At 42.4% G+C, this 18,258-nt stretch overlaps 1 protein-coding gene across 2 annotated transcripts in view; it reads right to left on the bottom strand.

The window, feature by feature from the left end:
• Nucleotides 1–18,258, bottom strand: part of GRK3 (G protein-coupled receptor kinase 3) — a 323,566-nt gene that overhangs the window by 25,626 nt on the left and 279,682 nt on the right. For both annotated transcript variants that reach the window (XM_040416568.1, XM_040416567.1), the window contains exons 12-13: nt 17,196–17,290; nt 13,927–14,034 (exon numbers count right to left, since the gene is read on the bottom strand). In XM_040416568.1, the coding sequence (XP_040272502.1) occupies nt 13,927–14,034; nt 17,196–17,290 (203 nt within the window). The remainder of the gene's footprint in view (nt 1–13,926; nt 14,035–17,195; nt 17,291–18,258) is intronic.

Raw genomic sequence — 18,258 nt, forward strand, 5'->3', positions numbered from 1 at the left:
GTCTTTATTGGGGAAGGGAGGGCGGAGGGAGGTAGATGGTTAGAGGTGGGTTGGAGGTATGTTTATAGGGGTCGAGTGGTATTAACCAGTACCTCCGTCAGACAATAGTTTCGCGAGCGGCCTAATGCGCACATCATAGTAACCTATGATGCTATGCGCACGATGTATGCGGCACCGAGACATATGGCCCGCTCACGGACCGTATTTCTCGGAGGGCATACGGTCGTGTGCATGAGCCCTTAAGGGTATATGCACACAGCAGTGTAGTTTATGTGGATTATTGTGCAGTTTTCACAGAAAATCTAAATAAAATGCATATGTGTTACTTGTGGGTGGGGCAACCGCAGTGGATCGTGGACCCATTAAGTGATCCGGCCGTTCCGCAAAAAGATAGGACATGTTCTATCTTTTTGCGGAGCGGAAGTATGGGACGAAACCCCACGGAAGCACTCCGTAGTGCTTCCGTAGGGTTCCGTTCCATGCTTCCATTCCGCATCTCCGGATTTGTGGACCCAATGTAGTGAATGGGTCCGCATCCGTGACGCAGAATGCACACGGAACGGTGCCCATGTATTGCGGATCTGAAAATGCGGTCCACAATATGGCCATGGAGTGCACACGTGTGCAGGAGGCCTTAGATGTGGATTTGCCCCAGATCTCACCCTTTGCATGACACTGAAAATCCGCACTGCAGGTCGATTTCTGAACTATGTACCTAAGGCACCTTTCACACGAGCGAGTTTTCCGCACGGGTGCAATGCGTGATATGAACGCATAGCACCCGCACGGAATCCTGACCCATTCATTTTTATGGGTCTGTGTACATGAGCGTTGTTTTTCTTGCATCACTTCTGCTTTGTGTGAAAATCGCAGCATGTTCTATATCCTGCATTTTTCACGCAGCCCTGCCCCCATAGAAGTGCAGGTGCGATGCGTTTTCACTGATGGTTGGTAAGAGATGTTGTTTGTAAACCTTTAGTTTTTTGATCACGAGTGTGAAAAACGCACCAAAACGCATTGCACCCGCGCAGAAAAACTGAACGCAATCGCAGACAAAACTTGCTTGCAAAATGGTGCGAGTTTCACTGAACGCACCCTGAACGCATCCAGAGCTAATCCATCACGCTCGTGTGAAAGAGGCCTAAGAGTTAGACAATTTCATCTACTTAGCTGGCAATGTTTTAGGGCTCATTCAGACGACCGTATGAATGGGTCCGCATCCGTTCCTCAATTTTGTGGAACAGGTGTGGATGCATTTATTTCAATGGAGCCGCAAAAGATGTGGACAGCATAGGCATTTCTATCATAATGCCAGCCATGTGAAGTCCGCAAAATGCGAAACGCCCACAGCCGATATCCGTGTTTTGCGGATCTACAATTTGCGGACCGCAAAACACTACGGTCATCTAAATAAGCCCTTATGCTGTGTTTTTTCCAATTTTTCCACATGAAAATCTGTGCGTAGATTGCATTGCATGCATTTACCCTACAAGTGTAATTACAATGCATACATTCACCAACATGTTTTTGCAGGGGGCTTTTTCTGGCCCATTTCTACTACATGTTAATCGTCAGCATAACAGCTCATGCACACAACCACATTATTTTTTTTGCATCTGATCTGCATTTTCTTGCTGGCCTGGATGCGGACCCATTTATTTAAAAAAATGCAGACAGCACACCATGTGCGGTCCACATTCGTACATCACCACCGCAAAAAAAAATAATTATATAACACGTCCTATTCTTGTCTGTTTTATTGAGGGCCTGTGGAAATTGTGAGATGCACACAGCCGGTATCTGCAGTTTGCGGACTGCATAATACATACAGTCTTGTGCATGAGGCCTGTATCATTTGTAATTTGTTTGGTAGTCAGAAAAGGTCTAGCTAATGTTATATTTTCAGTTATTCCCTGTATTAGGATCTACTGACAAACTGCAATACTTTTATCAATTATCTAATCTGCTACTGAACAGGGAAAATTTCACAGGAATGTGATTAGAATATTAGGGCGGTTATCCAGTTCTTTGAAATTAGATTGTGGGGGTCCGGCTCTCTGCACCACAAATTGTCAGTATTAAAACCTATTGTGCTCCCTTACTTCTTTCACATCCAAACGGGGTGTGTATTTGCTACAGACTTTCTACCGCAGAATAGTATCTGGAAAATCTGCAGCACATCCAAGTAGCAGCAGTGGGTAGGATTTCACCAAATCCCAACCATACGATGCGGAAAAAAGAAAATCCACATCAGAAATTGACCTGCAACGCAGATTTTAAACCTGCGCCATGGCAAATTAGGATTTCACCCTTTGAAATGCAGATTGTGGATTTTGCTGTGGAATCGTTGCAAAATCTGGTGCTGAAAATCCGCCCCATGCACCTGCACCCTGATCGCACAATAACCCTTTCACAGTACTATACCCCTCATGCCAAAGTTTTCTTTTTTTTAACATACAAACTAGCTCGGATGTAGGACAGGGTACAATTAATTACTGAATATGGTGAAGTACTGTGTCTATCCCCTGATGGTTTAGATCAGGTCCGCAAATTCCGATTTTAAAGGTTGCATCTGAAGTGATCAGGAGAATCCACACATGACGAGCACAGACAGATGCTGTAGGGGAGTCCTGCCCTTTTGGACACTCTCCTGTGGTTGCTCAGGCGTGAACGACTGTCTGAGGTTACTGTGGTGCTCATGTGTTCCCTCAATCCAGGTGGAAAGTCCTGTTCAAACAAACAAGTGAGAGGCTAGGGGTATATCACAGCTCAGTTTGGATTCTGGCCTTTTTATAGGCCAAAAGAAAAGCCTCGAAAAAGCTTGACGATCAGCGTTTTTAAGGCATTTTTGTCCATATAGTGTGTTTCAGCAGCTATTTTGTTTTAATTATGTTTTATGCTTTTTAAAATTCTTGCTGTTTTTTTTTTTTTTAATAGGAAAGTATTACTCACTACTAGGGATGAGAGAACTTGCGTTTTCAAGTTCGGCGTACAAGATTCGGGTTATCTACGGTAAGAAATCCATTATGGATTCTGCTACCACAGACCATAAGTTATGGTCCGTGATAGCGGAATCTATAACGGAATTCTTACCGTAGATAACCCGAATCTTGTACGCCGAACTTGAAAACACAAGTTTGCTCAACACTAGTCAATACCTCTGTATAGCTGTAGGGGAAAAAGCACAGATTTAAAAAAACATCATGCAAAAACGCCATTAAAAACGCAAACATATGGCACATGTTATATGGGATAAAAACACCAGGCAGTGAGGAGAAAAATGGCAGAGTATGCTGCAGCTTGAAAAAAATAAAAATAAAAATACGGCTGGCCCAAAAATCACAAGGGTAAAAATCACCACTACAGAAAAAATGCCCGTTTGTCCTGTGTGTATTATTTCCCATAGACTTCATCAGGAGCTGGCATTTTTGATGCAGCCAAAAATTCACCAAAGTGGCAAAAAAATAAATGTGTGTGAAACCAAGCCTTAGGCTACATGCACACGTGTCCGTTCCGTTTTTGTTTGCGGATAGGATGAGGACCCATTTGTTTCATGTCCTATTCTTGTCCGTTTTAGGCATTGTTACAAAGGACCTGCAAAAAAACTAACGGATGGCATACAGATTTTATCCGTGTTTTTTTGCGGATCCGCAATTTACGGACCGCAAAACACATACGGTCGTGTGCATGTAGCCTTATACAAGACTTTTCTCATTTTAATTTAAGGGTACCTCCACAGATTAAGCACAGATTTTCCGGGCAAATTTCTGTGAAGCATATCTGCAGTGTAAGGCTACATACACATGACTGTGTTTTGCGGTCCGTTTTTTTTGCGGATCCATTGTAACAATACCTAAAACAGACAAGACTAGGATATGTTCTATTTTTTTGTGGGGCTACGGAACGGACATACTGATGCGGACAGCACAGAAATCCATGTGCTTGCAGTCACAACAACCTTATTCAGATAATTAGGACGGATTTTCTCCAAAATTGATGGCTGTGAATTTCACCATCTCCACTGCAAAGGGTGAAGATCCGCAGCATAAACGGACATGCTGCGGTGTTCAAATCTGCACCACAGGTCAGTTTATACAGCGAGTGGATGTGATCTCTTAAAATGTCATTCTGTGATACATACAATTTTGAATCCTCAAAGTACACTGGAATTGCATTACATATGTGCCCACAGGCTTTAGGCTCGGTGTGTGAGTTACACCACAGCCCCGGCTGTAGCGTCCACCCAGATCGCAACAAACATCATTCACGGCAGAAGGGAAAAGCTGTGCGGCAGCTCATACACTGCGCTTGAAGCACTGAAGCCTATGGGCCTGCTTCCGATGTGCTACTAATGCATTTTTATAAGCATAGCCTCCAGTAAAATCAAGGACAAAGCTATGTATGACCTTGCTTTTAAGTGACAGGACTCATGCACACAAGCGTATTTTTCTTCCAAATCCCATTAGCATTGTTTGTGGGTCGGATGCGGACACATTCACTTCACAGGTGTGCTGTCAACATCCGTAGGTGTAAAGCAGGGTGGATAAAAATCAATGATTTAAAAAAAAAAAACTAAAAAAAAAAAAAAAAAAAACGTATTTAATTTAAATCAGATTTTTTTTTTATATAAAATGCTTTTTGGAGGAAAATATATTGCATCCAAAAGGTTATTCCATCATGAAATAAAGATTAGTTTTTAATTATGTAGAATAAGGCTGTATACGTTTAATTATTTTGGTAAATAAATTCCATTAATCCATTCACAATGTCATGCTCTTCCAGAGGTTTTTGTAAGATTATAGGGCAGTTTCTCTGCCTACAAGATATTATCACAGATGCTTGGTTTACTTTTGCAGTTCTCAAAACGAAATTTGAGATCATATGCCTCTTCTTCACAGCAAAAATGTTATTACATGAACACAGTTGAGAAAAATACCTTAATCTTAACTTCTACAAACCTATGAATACAGAATCAACCCAATCAAATATTAAAAGTTGTTATTCTAAAAATCTGTATCTACTTGCATATTATAAGTTATACCAGCAAGAACTAGTCTTTATGTAGAAAACTATGATTTAAATCAAGCCTTACCGACTAGTGATTTAAATCAGTTTGATTTAAATCAAATCCACCCTGGTGTGAAATGCACTCTCCACTCAGCTTTTTTTTGGAAATCCCATATCCTATGTATTTAGAGATAGCTGCCGGTCTCAGAGGTGGGACCCGCACCTATGTGGCTTTGATGGTATATCCTAGCAATATGCCATCAAAGACCCAGAGGACACAACCCCTTTAAGTGGATAGAGCATCTTTAGCTTTATAGGGCTCATGCACATGACAGTAGCCTGGATACCAGTCGTGTGCATTCTGCGGAACGCCTGGCCCATAATAGAACAGTCCTATCCTTGTCTGTAATGCGGACAATAATAGGACAAGTTCTTTCTGCAGATGCCACGGAACAGACATATGGATGCAGACAGCACACAGTGTGCTCTCTGGATCTTTTGCGGCCCCACTGAAGTGAATGGCTCCGCATCTGACCCACAAAAAATGCGGATTGGATGCGGACCAAAAATACGTTTGTGTGTATGAGCCCTTATACCGTTTCACATATCTTATTAACCACTTAAGGACCACAGGTTTATACCCCCCTAAAGACCAGGCCCTTTTTTACAAATCGGCACTACACTACTTTCACCGTTTATTGCTCGGTCATGCAACTTACCACCCAAATGAATTTTACCTCCTTTTCTTCTCACTAATAGAGCTTTCATTTGGTGGTATTTCATTGCTGCTGACATTTTTACTTTTTTTGTTATTAATCGAAATTTAACGATTTTTTTGCAAAAAAATGACATTTTTCACTTTCAGTTGTAAAATTTTGCAAAAAAAACGAGATCCATATAGAAATTTTGCTCTAAATTTATAGTTCTACATGTCTTTGATAAAAAAAAAATGTTTCGGTAAAAAAAAAATGGTTTGGGTAAAAGTTATAGCGTTTACAAACTATGGTACAAAAATGTGAATTTCCGCTTTTTGAAGCAGCTCTGACTTTCTGAGCACCTGTCATGTTTCCTGAGGTTCTACAATGGCCAGACAGTACAAACACCCCACAAATGACCCCATTTCGGAAAGTACACACCCTAAGGTATTCGCTGATGGGCATAGTGAGTTCATAGAACTTTTTATTTTTTGTCACAAGTTAGCGGAAAATGATGATTTTTTATTTTTTTTTTTTTTCTTACAAAGTCTCATATTCCACTAACTTGTGACAAAAAATAAAAACTTCTATGAACTCACTATGCCCATCACGAAATACCTTGGGGTCTCTTCTTTCCAAAATGGGGTCACTTGTGGGGTAGTTATACTGCCCTGGCATTCTAGGGGCCCAAATGTGTGGTAAGGAGTTTGAAATCAAATTCTGTAAAAAATGACCTGTGAAATCCGAAAGGTGCTCTTTGGAATATGGGCCCCTTTGCCCACCTAGGCTGCAAAAAAGTGTCACACATCTGGTATCTCTGTATTCAGGAGAAGTTGAGGAATGTGTTTTGGGGTGTCTTTTTACATATACCCATGCTGGGTGGGATAAATATCTTGGTCAAATGCCAACTTTGTATAAAAAAATGGGAAAAGTTGTCTTTTGCCAAGATATTTCTCTCACCCAGCATGGGTATATGTAAAATGACACCCCAAAACACATTCCCCACCTTCTCCTGAGTACGGCAATACCAGATGTGTGACACTTTTTTGCAGCCTAGGTGGGCAAAGGGGCCCATATTCCAAAGAGCACCTTTCGGATTTCACAGGTCATTTGTTACAGAATTTGATTTCAAACTCCTTACCACACATTCGGGCCCCTAGAATGCCAGGGCAGTATAACTACCCCACAAGTGACCCCATTTTGGAAAGAAGACACCCCAAGGTATTCCGTGAGGGGCATGGCAAGTTCCTAGAATTTTTTATTTTTTGTCACAAGTTAGTGGAAAATGATGATTTTTTTTTTTTTTTTTTTTTTCATACAAAGTCTCATATTCCACTAACTTGTGACAAAAAATAAAAACTTCCATGAACTCACTATGCCCATCAGCGAATACCTTGGGGTCTCTTCTTTCCAAAATGGGGTCACTTGTGGGGTAGTTATACTGCCCTGGCATTCTAGGGGCCCGAATGTGTGGTAAGGAGTTTGAAATCAAATTCTGCAAAAAATGACCAGTGAAATCCGAAAGGTGCTCTTTGGAATATGGGCCCCTTTGCCCACCTAGGCTGCAAAAACGTGTCACACATCTGGTATCTCTGTATTCAGGAGAAGTTGAGGAATGTGTTTTGGGGTGTCTTTTTACATATACCCATGCTGGGTGAGATAAATATCTTGGTCAAATGCCAACTTTGTATAAAAAAATGGGAAAAGTTGTCTTTTGCCAAGATATTTCTCTCACCCAGCATGGGTATATGTAAAATGACACCCCAAAACACATTCCCCACCTTCTCCTGAGTACGGGGATACCAGATGTGTGACACGTTTTTGCAGCCTAGGTGGGCAAAGGGGCCCATATTCCAAAGAGCACCTTTCGGATTTCACAGGTCATTTTTTACAGAATTTGATTTCAAACTCCTTACCACACATTTGGGCCCCTAGAATGCCAGGGCAGTATAACTACCCCACAAGTGACCCCATTTTGGAAAGAAGAGACCCCAAGGTATTCGCTGATGGGCATAGTGAGTTCATGGAAGTTTTTATTTTTTGTCACAAGTTAGTGGAATATGAGACTTTGTATGAAAAAAAAAAAAAAAAAAAAATCATCATTTTCCACTAACTTGTGACAAAAAATAAAAAATTCTAGGAACTCGCCATGCCCCTCACGGAATACCTTGGGGTGTCTTCTTTCCAAAATGGGGTCACTTGTTGGGTAGTTATACTGCCCTGGCATTTTCCAGGGGCCCTAATGTGTGGTAAGTAGGTAAATGACCTGTGAAATCCTAAAGGTGCTCTTTGGAATGTGGGCCCCTTTGCCCACCTAGGCTGCAAAAAAGTGTCACACATGTGGTATCGCCGTATTCAGGAGAAGTTGGGGAATGTGTTTTGGGGTGTCATTTTACATATACCCATGCTGGGTGAGAGAAATATCTTGGCAAAAGACAACTTTTCCCATTTTTTTATACAAAGTTGGCATTTGACCAAGATATTTCTCTCACCCAGCATGGGTATATGTAAAATGACACCCCAAAACACATTCCCCAACTTCTCCTGAGTACGGCGATACCAGATGTGTGACACTTTTTTGCAGCCTAGATGCGCAAAGGTGCCCAAATTCCTTTTAGGAGGGCATTTTTAGACATTTGGATACCAGACTTCTTCTCACGCTTTGGGGCCCCTAGAATGCCAGGGCAGTATAAATACCCCACATGTGACCCCATTTTGGAAAGAAGACACCCCAAGGTATTCAATGAGGGGCATGGCGAGTTCATAGAAATTTTTTTTTTTTGGCACAAGTTAGCGGAAATTGATATTTTTAATTTTTTTCTCACAAAGTCTCCCGTTCCGCTAACTTGGGACAAAAATTTCAATCTTTCATGGACTCAATATGCCCCTCACGGAATACCTGGGGGTGTCTTCTTTCCGAAATGGGGTCACATGTGGGGTATTTATACTGCCCTGGCATTCTAGGGGCCCTAAAGCGTGAGAAGAAGTCTGGAATATAAATGTCTAAAAAATTTTACGCATTTGGTTTCCGTGAGGGGTATGGTGAGTTCATGTGAGATTTTATTTTTTGACACAAGTTAGTGGAATATGAGACTTTGTAAGAAAAAAATAATAATAATTCCGCTAACTTGGGCCAAAAAAATGTCTGAATGGAGCCTTACAGGGGGGTGATCAATGACAGGGGGGTGATCAATGACAGGGGGGTGATCAATGACAGGGGGGGTGATCAATGACAGGGGGGTGATCAGGGAGTCTATATGGGGTGATCACCACAGTCATTGATCACGCCCCTGTAAGGCTTCATTCAGACGTCCGGATGCGTTTTGCGGATCCGATCCATCTATCAGTGCATCCGTAAAAATCATGCGGACGTCTGAATGGAGCTTTACAGGGGGGTAATCAATGACAGGGGGGTAATCAATGACAGGGGGGGTGATCAGGGAGTCTATATGGGGTGATCACCACAGTCATTGATCACGCCCCTGTAAGGCTTCATTCAGACGTCCGGATGCGTTTTGCGGATCCGATCCATCTATCAGTGCATCCGTAAAAATCATGCGGACATCTGAATGGAGCTTTACAGGGGGGTAATCACCACAGTCATTGATCATGCCCCTGTAAGGCTTCATTCAGACGTCCGGATGCGTTTTGCGGATCCGATCCATCTATCAGTGCATCCGTAAAAATCATGCGGACATCTGAATGGAGCTTTACAGGGGGGTGATCAGGGAGTCTATATGGGGTGATCACCACAGTCATTGATCATGCCCCTGTAAGGCTTCATTCAGACGTCCGGATGCGTTTTGCGGATCGGATCCATCTATCAGTGCATCCGTAAAAATCATGCGGACATCTGAATGGAGCTTTACAGGGGGGTGATCAGGGAGTCTATATGGGGTGATCACCACAGTCATTGATCATGCCCCTGTAAGGCTTCATTCAGACGTCCGGATGCGTTTTGCGGATCGGATCCATCTATCAGTGCATCCGTAAAAATCATGCGGACGTCTGAATGGAGCTTTACAGGGGGGTGATCAATGACAGGGGTGTAATCAATGACAGGGGGGTGATCAGGGAGTCTATATGGGGTGATCACCACAGTCATTGATCACGCCCCTGTAAGGCTTCATTCAGACGTCCGGATGCGTTTTGCGGATCCGATCCATCTATCAGTGGATCCGTAAAAATCATGCGGACGTCTGAATGGAGCTTTACAGGGGGGTAATCAATGACAGGGGGGTAATCAATGACAGGGGGGTAATCAGGGAGTCTATATGGGGTGATCAGGGGCTAATAAGGGGTTAATAAGTGACGGGGGGGGGGGTGTAGTGTAGTGTAGTGGTGCTTGGTGCTACTTTACTGAGCTACCTGTGTCCTCTGGTGGTCGATCCAAACAAAGGGGACCACCAGAGGACCAGGTAGCAGGTATATTAGACGCTGTTATCAAAACAGCGTCTAATATACCTGTTAGGGGTTAAAAAAAACACATCTCCAGCCTGCCAGCGAACGATCGCCGCTGGCAGGCTGGAGATCAACTCTCTTACCTTCCGTTCCTGTGAGCGCGCGCGCCTGTGTGCGCGCGTTCACAGGAAATCTCGGCTCACGCGAGATGACGCCTATTGGCGTTAGTGTGACCTGGGAGCGCCGCAGAAATGACGCCTTTCGGCGTTAGCGTGGCGGGAAGTGGTTAAAGTGACAAAGCTAAGACTTGCTTCCAGCTGTTGATAGGTCTGGCTAGGTCTTACTACCCTGTACTATTGGGTAAAAGCCCTTGATGACCTGATGCCAACATCAATTACTCTGCTTCTATTTCTATTCCAGAGCTTCCTCTGGTATAAAGAGCTCTTATTCCGCTGACACTTATCAATGAGGGGAAAAAAAATAACATCCATTTTCAGCCATCCCTAAATTAGGCTTCTGAGCCGCTTAAAAGAGCAGCAAAGCTTTGTACAACTCTGTTGTTTTATCTGTGGTACAAATGATACGGTCTGTGGATTAAATGAAAATGATGACGACAATTAAAGAATGAGAAAACAGAAAGCACCAGCAGCTGCCAGTCCATGGATTGATAAGACCATGCTCCGCAGAATGGAGTTTGAGCCTTGTGGTATACAGAATATATAGGTCATTGTGGTGGGTGGATCACACAGAGCACATCTCTAATGCCAAGGGACTACTGTATTTCACTGTCCTTAAATAATACATAATGGAAATGTTGTCATTTTGGGCTTCCGAGAGCTGATAATCTACAAGAATTTTCATTCATCCTCTAAATGTAACCAAAGAAAAGCCACAGAGCAAACAAAAATAGAGATAGCCTCTAAAGGCAAAAACACGGAAGCGGTGGGATGTTCAAAGTTAAAAATATGGCCCAAATTAGAGGTGCACCCTGAAGAGAGAGGGCTTCAATGCCAAGCTCAGTCTCCCCGGATACTTGCCAACTGTCCCGATTTTGCAGGGACAATCCTGTTAACGGAGTAGTGAAAGAGGTGGGGCTTAGGCAAGCCCCACCTCCAAAATGGACACTTTGCGGGTATACCATGACTTAAAGGGGTTATCCCATGACTAATGTAAAAAAGGTAAATCCGACATCATATAGTACATGACAATCTCTTTCTAAGGCCTCTTGCACACGACTGTATGGCTTTTTCAGTATTTTGCGGTCCTCAAAATACGGATCTGCAAGAAATACGGATGACGTCCGTGTGCATTCCATTATTTGTGGAACGGAACAGCTGGCCCCTGATAGAATAGTACTATCCTTGTCCGTAAACAGTACTATCCTTGTCCATAGGCTACTTTTACACTTGTGGCAGAGTGATCCGGCAAGCTGTTCCATCGCCGATCCGACAATCTGCATGCAAATGGACAGCATTTGTAGACGGATCCGTCTCACAAATGCATTGCAAGAACGGATCCGTCTCTCCGTTTGTCATACGGACAAACTGATCCGTTTGTATTTTTTTTCCACATATTTAAAGGTCTGCGCATGCGCAGACCGGAAGGACGGATCCGGCATTGCAGTATTTTTAATGCCGGATCCGACACTAATACATTTCAGCATTCCGGCAACTGATCCGGAACTTTGGACGAAGATAATACAGCAGTATTTCCTCTGTCCAAAACGCAGTTCAGTGACTGAACTGAAGACATCCTGATGGATCCTGAACGGATTTCTCTCCATTCAGAATGCATGGGGATGAAACTGATCAGTTCTTTTCCGGTATTGAGCCCCTAGGACGGAACTCAGTACCGGAAATGAAAAACACTAGTGTGAAAGTACCATTATGCGGACAATAATAGAACATGTTCTATCTTTGAACAGAACGGAAAAACGGAAACGGAAGGCATACGGAGTACCTTCAGTTTTTTTTGCGGATCCATTGAAATGAATAGTTCCATATATGGAACTCAAAAAACGGAACGTCAACGTGTGCAAGAGGCCTAACAAAGCTAGAACCAGCGCTGTGCTTCACATGAATCCAGAGATTTCCCCATTAATTGCTCTGCTAGATTTATATCAAGCTGACAGCTCAGGGGGCGTGTCCATGCTCTCCCTATCACAGCTCAGGAGGCAGTTGAAGGATGAAACTGAGCATGTGCGGCCTCATCAGTGAGCAGGACAAAAAGAAAAAAACAAAAACAAACAGCAGGTGGCACTATAAAGATACATTTTATTGAATAGCTCACTGGCTATGCAAAATTTTTAATTACATGCAATTACAAAAGTATTCAGATCTAGGTGCTGGTTGGAAAACTGTAGAATATTTTTTGTGGAACAACCCCTTTAAATGTTCAAATTTGTACTTTTTAAATTTTGGAGAGTATGGACTTTGGTGTTCACTAGAAACGCAGGCGTGAAAAAAAAAAAAGGCGTAAGAAAGGGGGGCACCTCAAAAATCATTATTCATGTTACCTACAGAAGACCACCCTGAACATGAGCGCTCAACCTACGTTTAGAAGAAGGGCACAGCATTGCTTTTCTATTGGCTCCTGGATGTTACGCACACACACAATACACTACTGTTTGGTCAAAGCTAATGCTTTCCGGGGGTGGGGGGGATGCGCATGAACTTTCTGAACTCCATATTGCTTTCAACATAATGGCCTATAAAAATATAATCAGAATGACCACATTAGCAGCCATTACAAATTCATTCCCCTCTAGATATATGCTGTAAAATGTTTTCGGTGATGTACTGCATATTTTATAGGGTATTACGGCACACAGGAGATACGCCTTCTGCATGATACCTTTTGTTCCACGGTGTACTTTCTACCATTTCCTACCACATAATTATGTTTGTATTGACACAGAGCAGAGCTGTTCATTCCCATCTAACGTGGAGCAGAAAACTTTACCTAGGCAGCTATTATTTTCTCCCAGACAATATATTTCCAAGTAGGGAGATTTTGCCGGAGTCTTTTGCAGGGCTGGTTCCTATAATGTGCTGGCAGGCCATTTTACATGACACTCGAATACCCGTGAATCTCTCAGCTCCCATGTAATTTATGGTTGGAAAAACACTGTATTATTGATGACCCCGATGTCTTGTGTTTCATCACTTTTCAATGTACTGAATCCTGCAACTGTACTTTATCTGTACCGCTAACTGTTTGAGGCCAGGCTTCTTTAAAGGGGTATTCCCATCTTGGCCTTCCATGGCTGCACTCTGCTGTTTCCATAACTCCCATAGCAGTGAATGGGAACTATGCAAATCACGTATCACAGCAAGTGACGCTGCTTCAAGTATCGCGGAAGTTACGGAAACAAGATGGCTATCTGTGCTGCACTGTTTGTATGGCTCCTATTCAATATCATGGGAGTTACAGGAAAGGCGGAGCACAGCCGACTTGGATGCTTCCATAACTCCGCCTACCCTGGTCAGTGCTTACTCTGGTAATTCTCAGAAATACCCCTTTAATTAGCATTTAAAGGGGATGTTTTAGTAAATAACTGTATTCCTCATGAAATTACAATTCTAGAGAATCTTTTTTAGAACTCTGCATTGGATGTTCTTCTGTTATTTCTCCCGAATATTTATGAATAAACTGACAACCCCCTTGTCCAAGGGGTGTGTCCCTACACACAGACTATTGGACCATATCACACTGTATGAGGACACTCCCCCCAACAGGTAATATCCAACCATCAATTTATTTGTACGTTTCTAGTAGGAATAACAGATTTTTTTTTTATATAGTTCATTCAAGAATGTCTTACCCTCTCAGAAGTTTGAAGAGCATACACCCTAGGGAAAACCAGTCTGCGCTGCTGTCATATGCTGTGCCTTTCTGCAGCACTTCTGGTGCCATGTACCCGTGCGTTCCTCTGGAATTTCAAGAGATAGGACAATTAACAACTTTTAAATGACATATGAGGTTGGTATCACATGATCTAGCAATCTTGGCCATCGCAACACCACACTGTTCAGACTCCTCAAGTTGTGAACCCATTAAAGTAATGCCAGATTTACACAGGGAAATTGTCATGCCGATTATCAGGAACAAACCTTAGCATAAAGGCTTTTTCCACATAATCCGTGTAAAGCACATTAAATCATAGTTTGTGGACATGTTAAAAAATCCTGGCTTGCCGGTGGTAGATTGTGCTATGTAATAGGCGCTCTGCTGACGGCAAACAATGAGACAGTATACAGTAGGGACGAGCGATGCATCATCGATCGTTCGTCCCTATACTGAGGGGGAGATCGCTGCATGTAATACCAGCAGTCTCCTGCTCTAGCGAGCGACGCTGCCCCTCCGACAATCGTCTGCTCTATATCTGTCCGTGTAATAGGGTCCTTAGATAAGCTTCTGCCAAACACCTTTACCAGAGAGTCAATTTATCCACTGACAGTTCTCTTTGATATACATATACAGGAAAACAGTGGATCATCCTGTCATTGTATTTTAGAGATGTTTAGCTTTTATGTCAGTTTGCGTCTCATACTCGTGGAGGATTTATCACAATAAAATTGTACACAACGTCCTCATACTCCAGCTGTGCTCCGCTGCTCATGTGTCCTATGCGTCGGAGATTGTATCATCTGTTAACATACATGTCCATAAATGGCAGTCAACTGCCACCGAAATGGGGCTCACGCCTGGAAAGGTGAGGGGTCGTTTGATTCATCAGGAATAATTGCCAAAACAAGCAAAAATATTCTAAGACTATTAAAAAAAAAAAAAAGGCCCATTTTTGATGGATGCTTTATAAGAAACGGACATTTAAAATGGTTCCCTTTAATTGCATGGGGGAAGCCCTAATTTTTAATGCCTGTTTTTCAGTGGCCAATAAAAAAGCGCACTGCAAATATTCCCATAGATTTCCATTGTCCAGAAAATGGTCATGTGACAGCCGTTTTTGACTGTTGCGTGAACGCACCCTAAGAAAAGTTTGCATTCTATTATTAGAAATCAGAGCTTCTAGTTTTGGATATATAGAAAACACAGCAAAAATAAGAAAATCTTTATCTTTGGCCAGAAAAAAATACGGCTCTGTTCACACGCGTGCCATGGCTTCTGTTTATAACAGCGGTAAAGACGCTCTGCCAGATGCATGATGAATACTAACGGTGCCAGATGACCCCCCCTGACTTATAATGAGATCTGTCCGATTCCACTCCGGTGACTCTTTTTGATGCAGCAGTATTTTTCTCATTAAATGTGACAGGATCTGCGGTGGAGCCTCTGACGCACATGTGAATAGCGCCTAATTGTACAGATACAAATAACGATGAAATGGTTTCTCAGTAGCTCTAATGCTGACATAGTTTGAAATGAGGTCACCTCTTATTTGTATGGTCATTATTACTTTCCAGATTTTTTCACAATAAAAACACACGTTCAGACGACCAGCGGTGAATACAAAGCTTATTGAAATAAAGGCACCTGGGTGTCATCCTTTCATTTTACACCAGGGATGTCATTGATAACGTATGTTTTACATCCAGCAATTTCTAACTTGAGAAAGCTAACAGGAGTGTAAGAGTGCATCTATTGTGCATGCTTAAACTGCCACAATGAATCACATCTGATGACTCATAATTATTAGAGCTATTTAAAGGCAGCAGTGATGGTTTTAGGGCCTGCCTCTGAAGAAATGAGATTCCCGAGCAGCGCTTCAATGCTATTATCAACCGTAATTACAGAGAAATTCTCATTTATATGGTCTTGCCTATGCAATTCTACCTATAATTCACTCAGCTTCATTTTTTGAAGGGTTTTCTCATATCTTATATAAAAAAAAGTCCAAGGTTTACTAGATTGTCATCACATTCTGCATCCTAGAAACAATCGCTGTACAGTGCTGAGGAATATGTTGGCGCTATATTAATGAATAAAGTAAAATAGTTCATATGGATGTGGTCATAATCCTCAAATAACCAGGGTAGCTACCGCTAGTGGGAATGTAGTGCTGGTGTAATAAACAGGGGCAATGACAAGAACACACTGCAAACAACCTGGATTTCCCCCCCTCTTTAGGTGGTCTATAAAATCATACACGCCATACAGAAAAGGCTTTCTTTAATGCACATAGAGATTTGTTCACCCTTAACTTTTACATTTATTTAAAGGGGTTGTCCCATTAAAACAATTTATCTCTATACACAGTTTGAATAGCGTGACAGGCATGCAAGAGCGCTGCTCCCTTCAACTCTATGAAGCGGCCGCAGATACTGTAGCCGAGTAAAAGCACCTGGCTATCTCAAGCAGTCCTATATAGCTGAATAGATTGGCAGCATGCATGTTGTGTCTGCCGCTCCATTCAAACGTGCAAATATGGGTCTCCATTTTAGATTGTCAGGGGATACAAAAATGGAGTCTATGGTGACGGATGGCTTTTAGCAGGGGAGCCTATGGCGACATATATGTTTTTTTTAATTCCTTTTGGGATTTTCCAATAATTTTGATCAGTGGAAGTCTGGCACCCAGGTCCCCCACCTTCAGCTGTTGGAGAAGGCACTGGCATCACACGCCCTAGGCTAAGCTGCGAGTGCCGATGCCTTCTCAAACAGATGTCGGAGCCCCACTGATCAGATACTGATGACCTATCCACTATAAAAGTCTCAGAAAAACCCTTTAAAGGGAAAGTTATGACGTCTTCTGTTTCTGTTGGATAAATATTTTAAATGAGTTATAATTTTTGACAGATAGGACAAGACCATGCTAGATTGTAAAGCTGTGTTCACATCGGTGTAGGCGCAGTTATTCCAGATTCCAGAACATTTGGTGAACAAATAGTGCCGCTAATAAGTCAGTCGGGTCCACTGGGTGCCGTTGATATCGGTCGTGTGAGGGGTCCTTCACTGCATTGTGGTTTGCATTATAAATTTAAACCACGACACAGATATTCAGCCGATACTGAATAAAGAAAACGCAGCTATAATAATACAACAAGTCTATAAATATTGAGATGGATACAAGTCTTGTATTGCAACTTTTCAGACGACTGAAGAATTTCATATGTTATATATGTAATGCACTTACACACTAGCATGTGGCTTCTTCTTGGAAAAATCACAAGCAAGTCCCAAATCTGATATCCTCACATGTCCATGTTCATCTAATAGAATATTTGCTGGCTGCAAACAGAAGTAGTAAAAAGAAGTTATGATAATTCATATACAAACCTATACACCTCACATAACAAATGGTCCATAATATCTGATGACCTCGCCCCCAGAGAACAATGCACTGCTGTAATTTCTGGCAATGCATGCAGAAAGCTTCCCCTCTAGTCTTAAGGGGGTTTCACATCCGTACACACTTAAAGGGGCTGTCCAGGTTTATTTTTTTATCTGACACCCAAAGAGAAGGACCTGTGGAGAAAGCCATACTCACTTGCCCCCTGCCGCTCTATTCCAGTTCACTGGGCTGTCTTTCTGGACTTCCAGTCCTGTCTGCCAACTTCTACATGCACAGGGTCATGTGCAGTGCTGCAACCGATGACTACTCTCAGCAGCGACATGGCCCCAAGTGGCACATCACTGCTGGAAAACCGCTGTAAGGTGTTCATACACCTTCAATAGCTGTCAACAGACTTCCATCTCTTCCGTCTTTCCCATACACAAAATATATGTGATATAAATAGGGAGAGGAGAAAGTCGCTGCTGGACACCTCTGGCGATATCAAAGGAATAAGGTGTCGAAATTCAACCTGGCCGATACTTCTCTCTCCAAAATCTTTTGACGACGAGGGTACCATACATAGCTTGCTGGCTAGTCCTGCCAAGAAACGGTGAACTTGGCCAGCAATAGTCAAATCTTGTATAGAATGACCTGGTTTGCAGTCAGTTACAGTGTATAACATGATGTTATGTAGGTCCCTGCAGTAGTCACTTGCTGAATATAGGTGCCATTTGGGGTACCTTGTATTTTGCTACAACTCTATAGACACTGGCTGTAATAATAACCCTATTTAACAGTCTGTAAACTACTGTAAAACAGATAAAATATTTCATAAAGCCCAGCCAGATTTTCCCACAGCTGATATGAGCATCATACAGTGAAACCTCATTGGTCTACTAGATGGTGGTCTTCTCGAAGATGT

Source organism: Bufo bufo, chromosome 2, assembly GCF_905171765.1.
Source record: "Bufo bufo chromosome 2, aBufBuf1.1, whole genome shotgun sequence".
Classification (NCBI taxonomy): domain Eukaryota; kingdom Metazoa; phylum Chordata; class Amphibia; order Anura; family Bufonidae; genus Bufo; species Bufo bufo.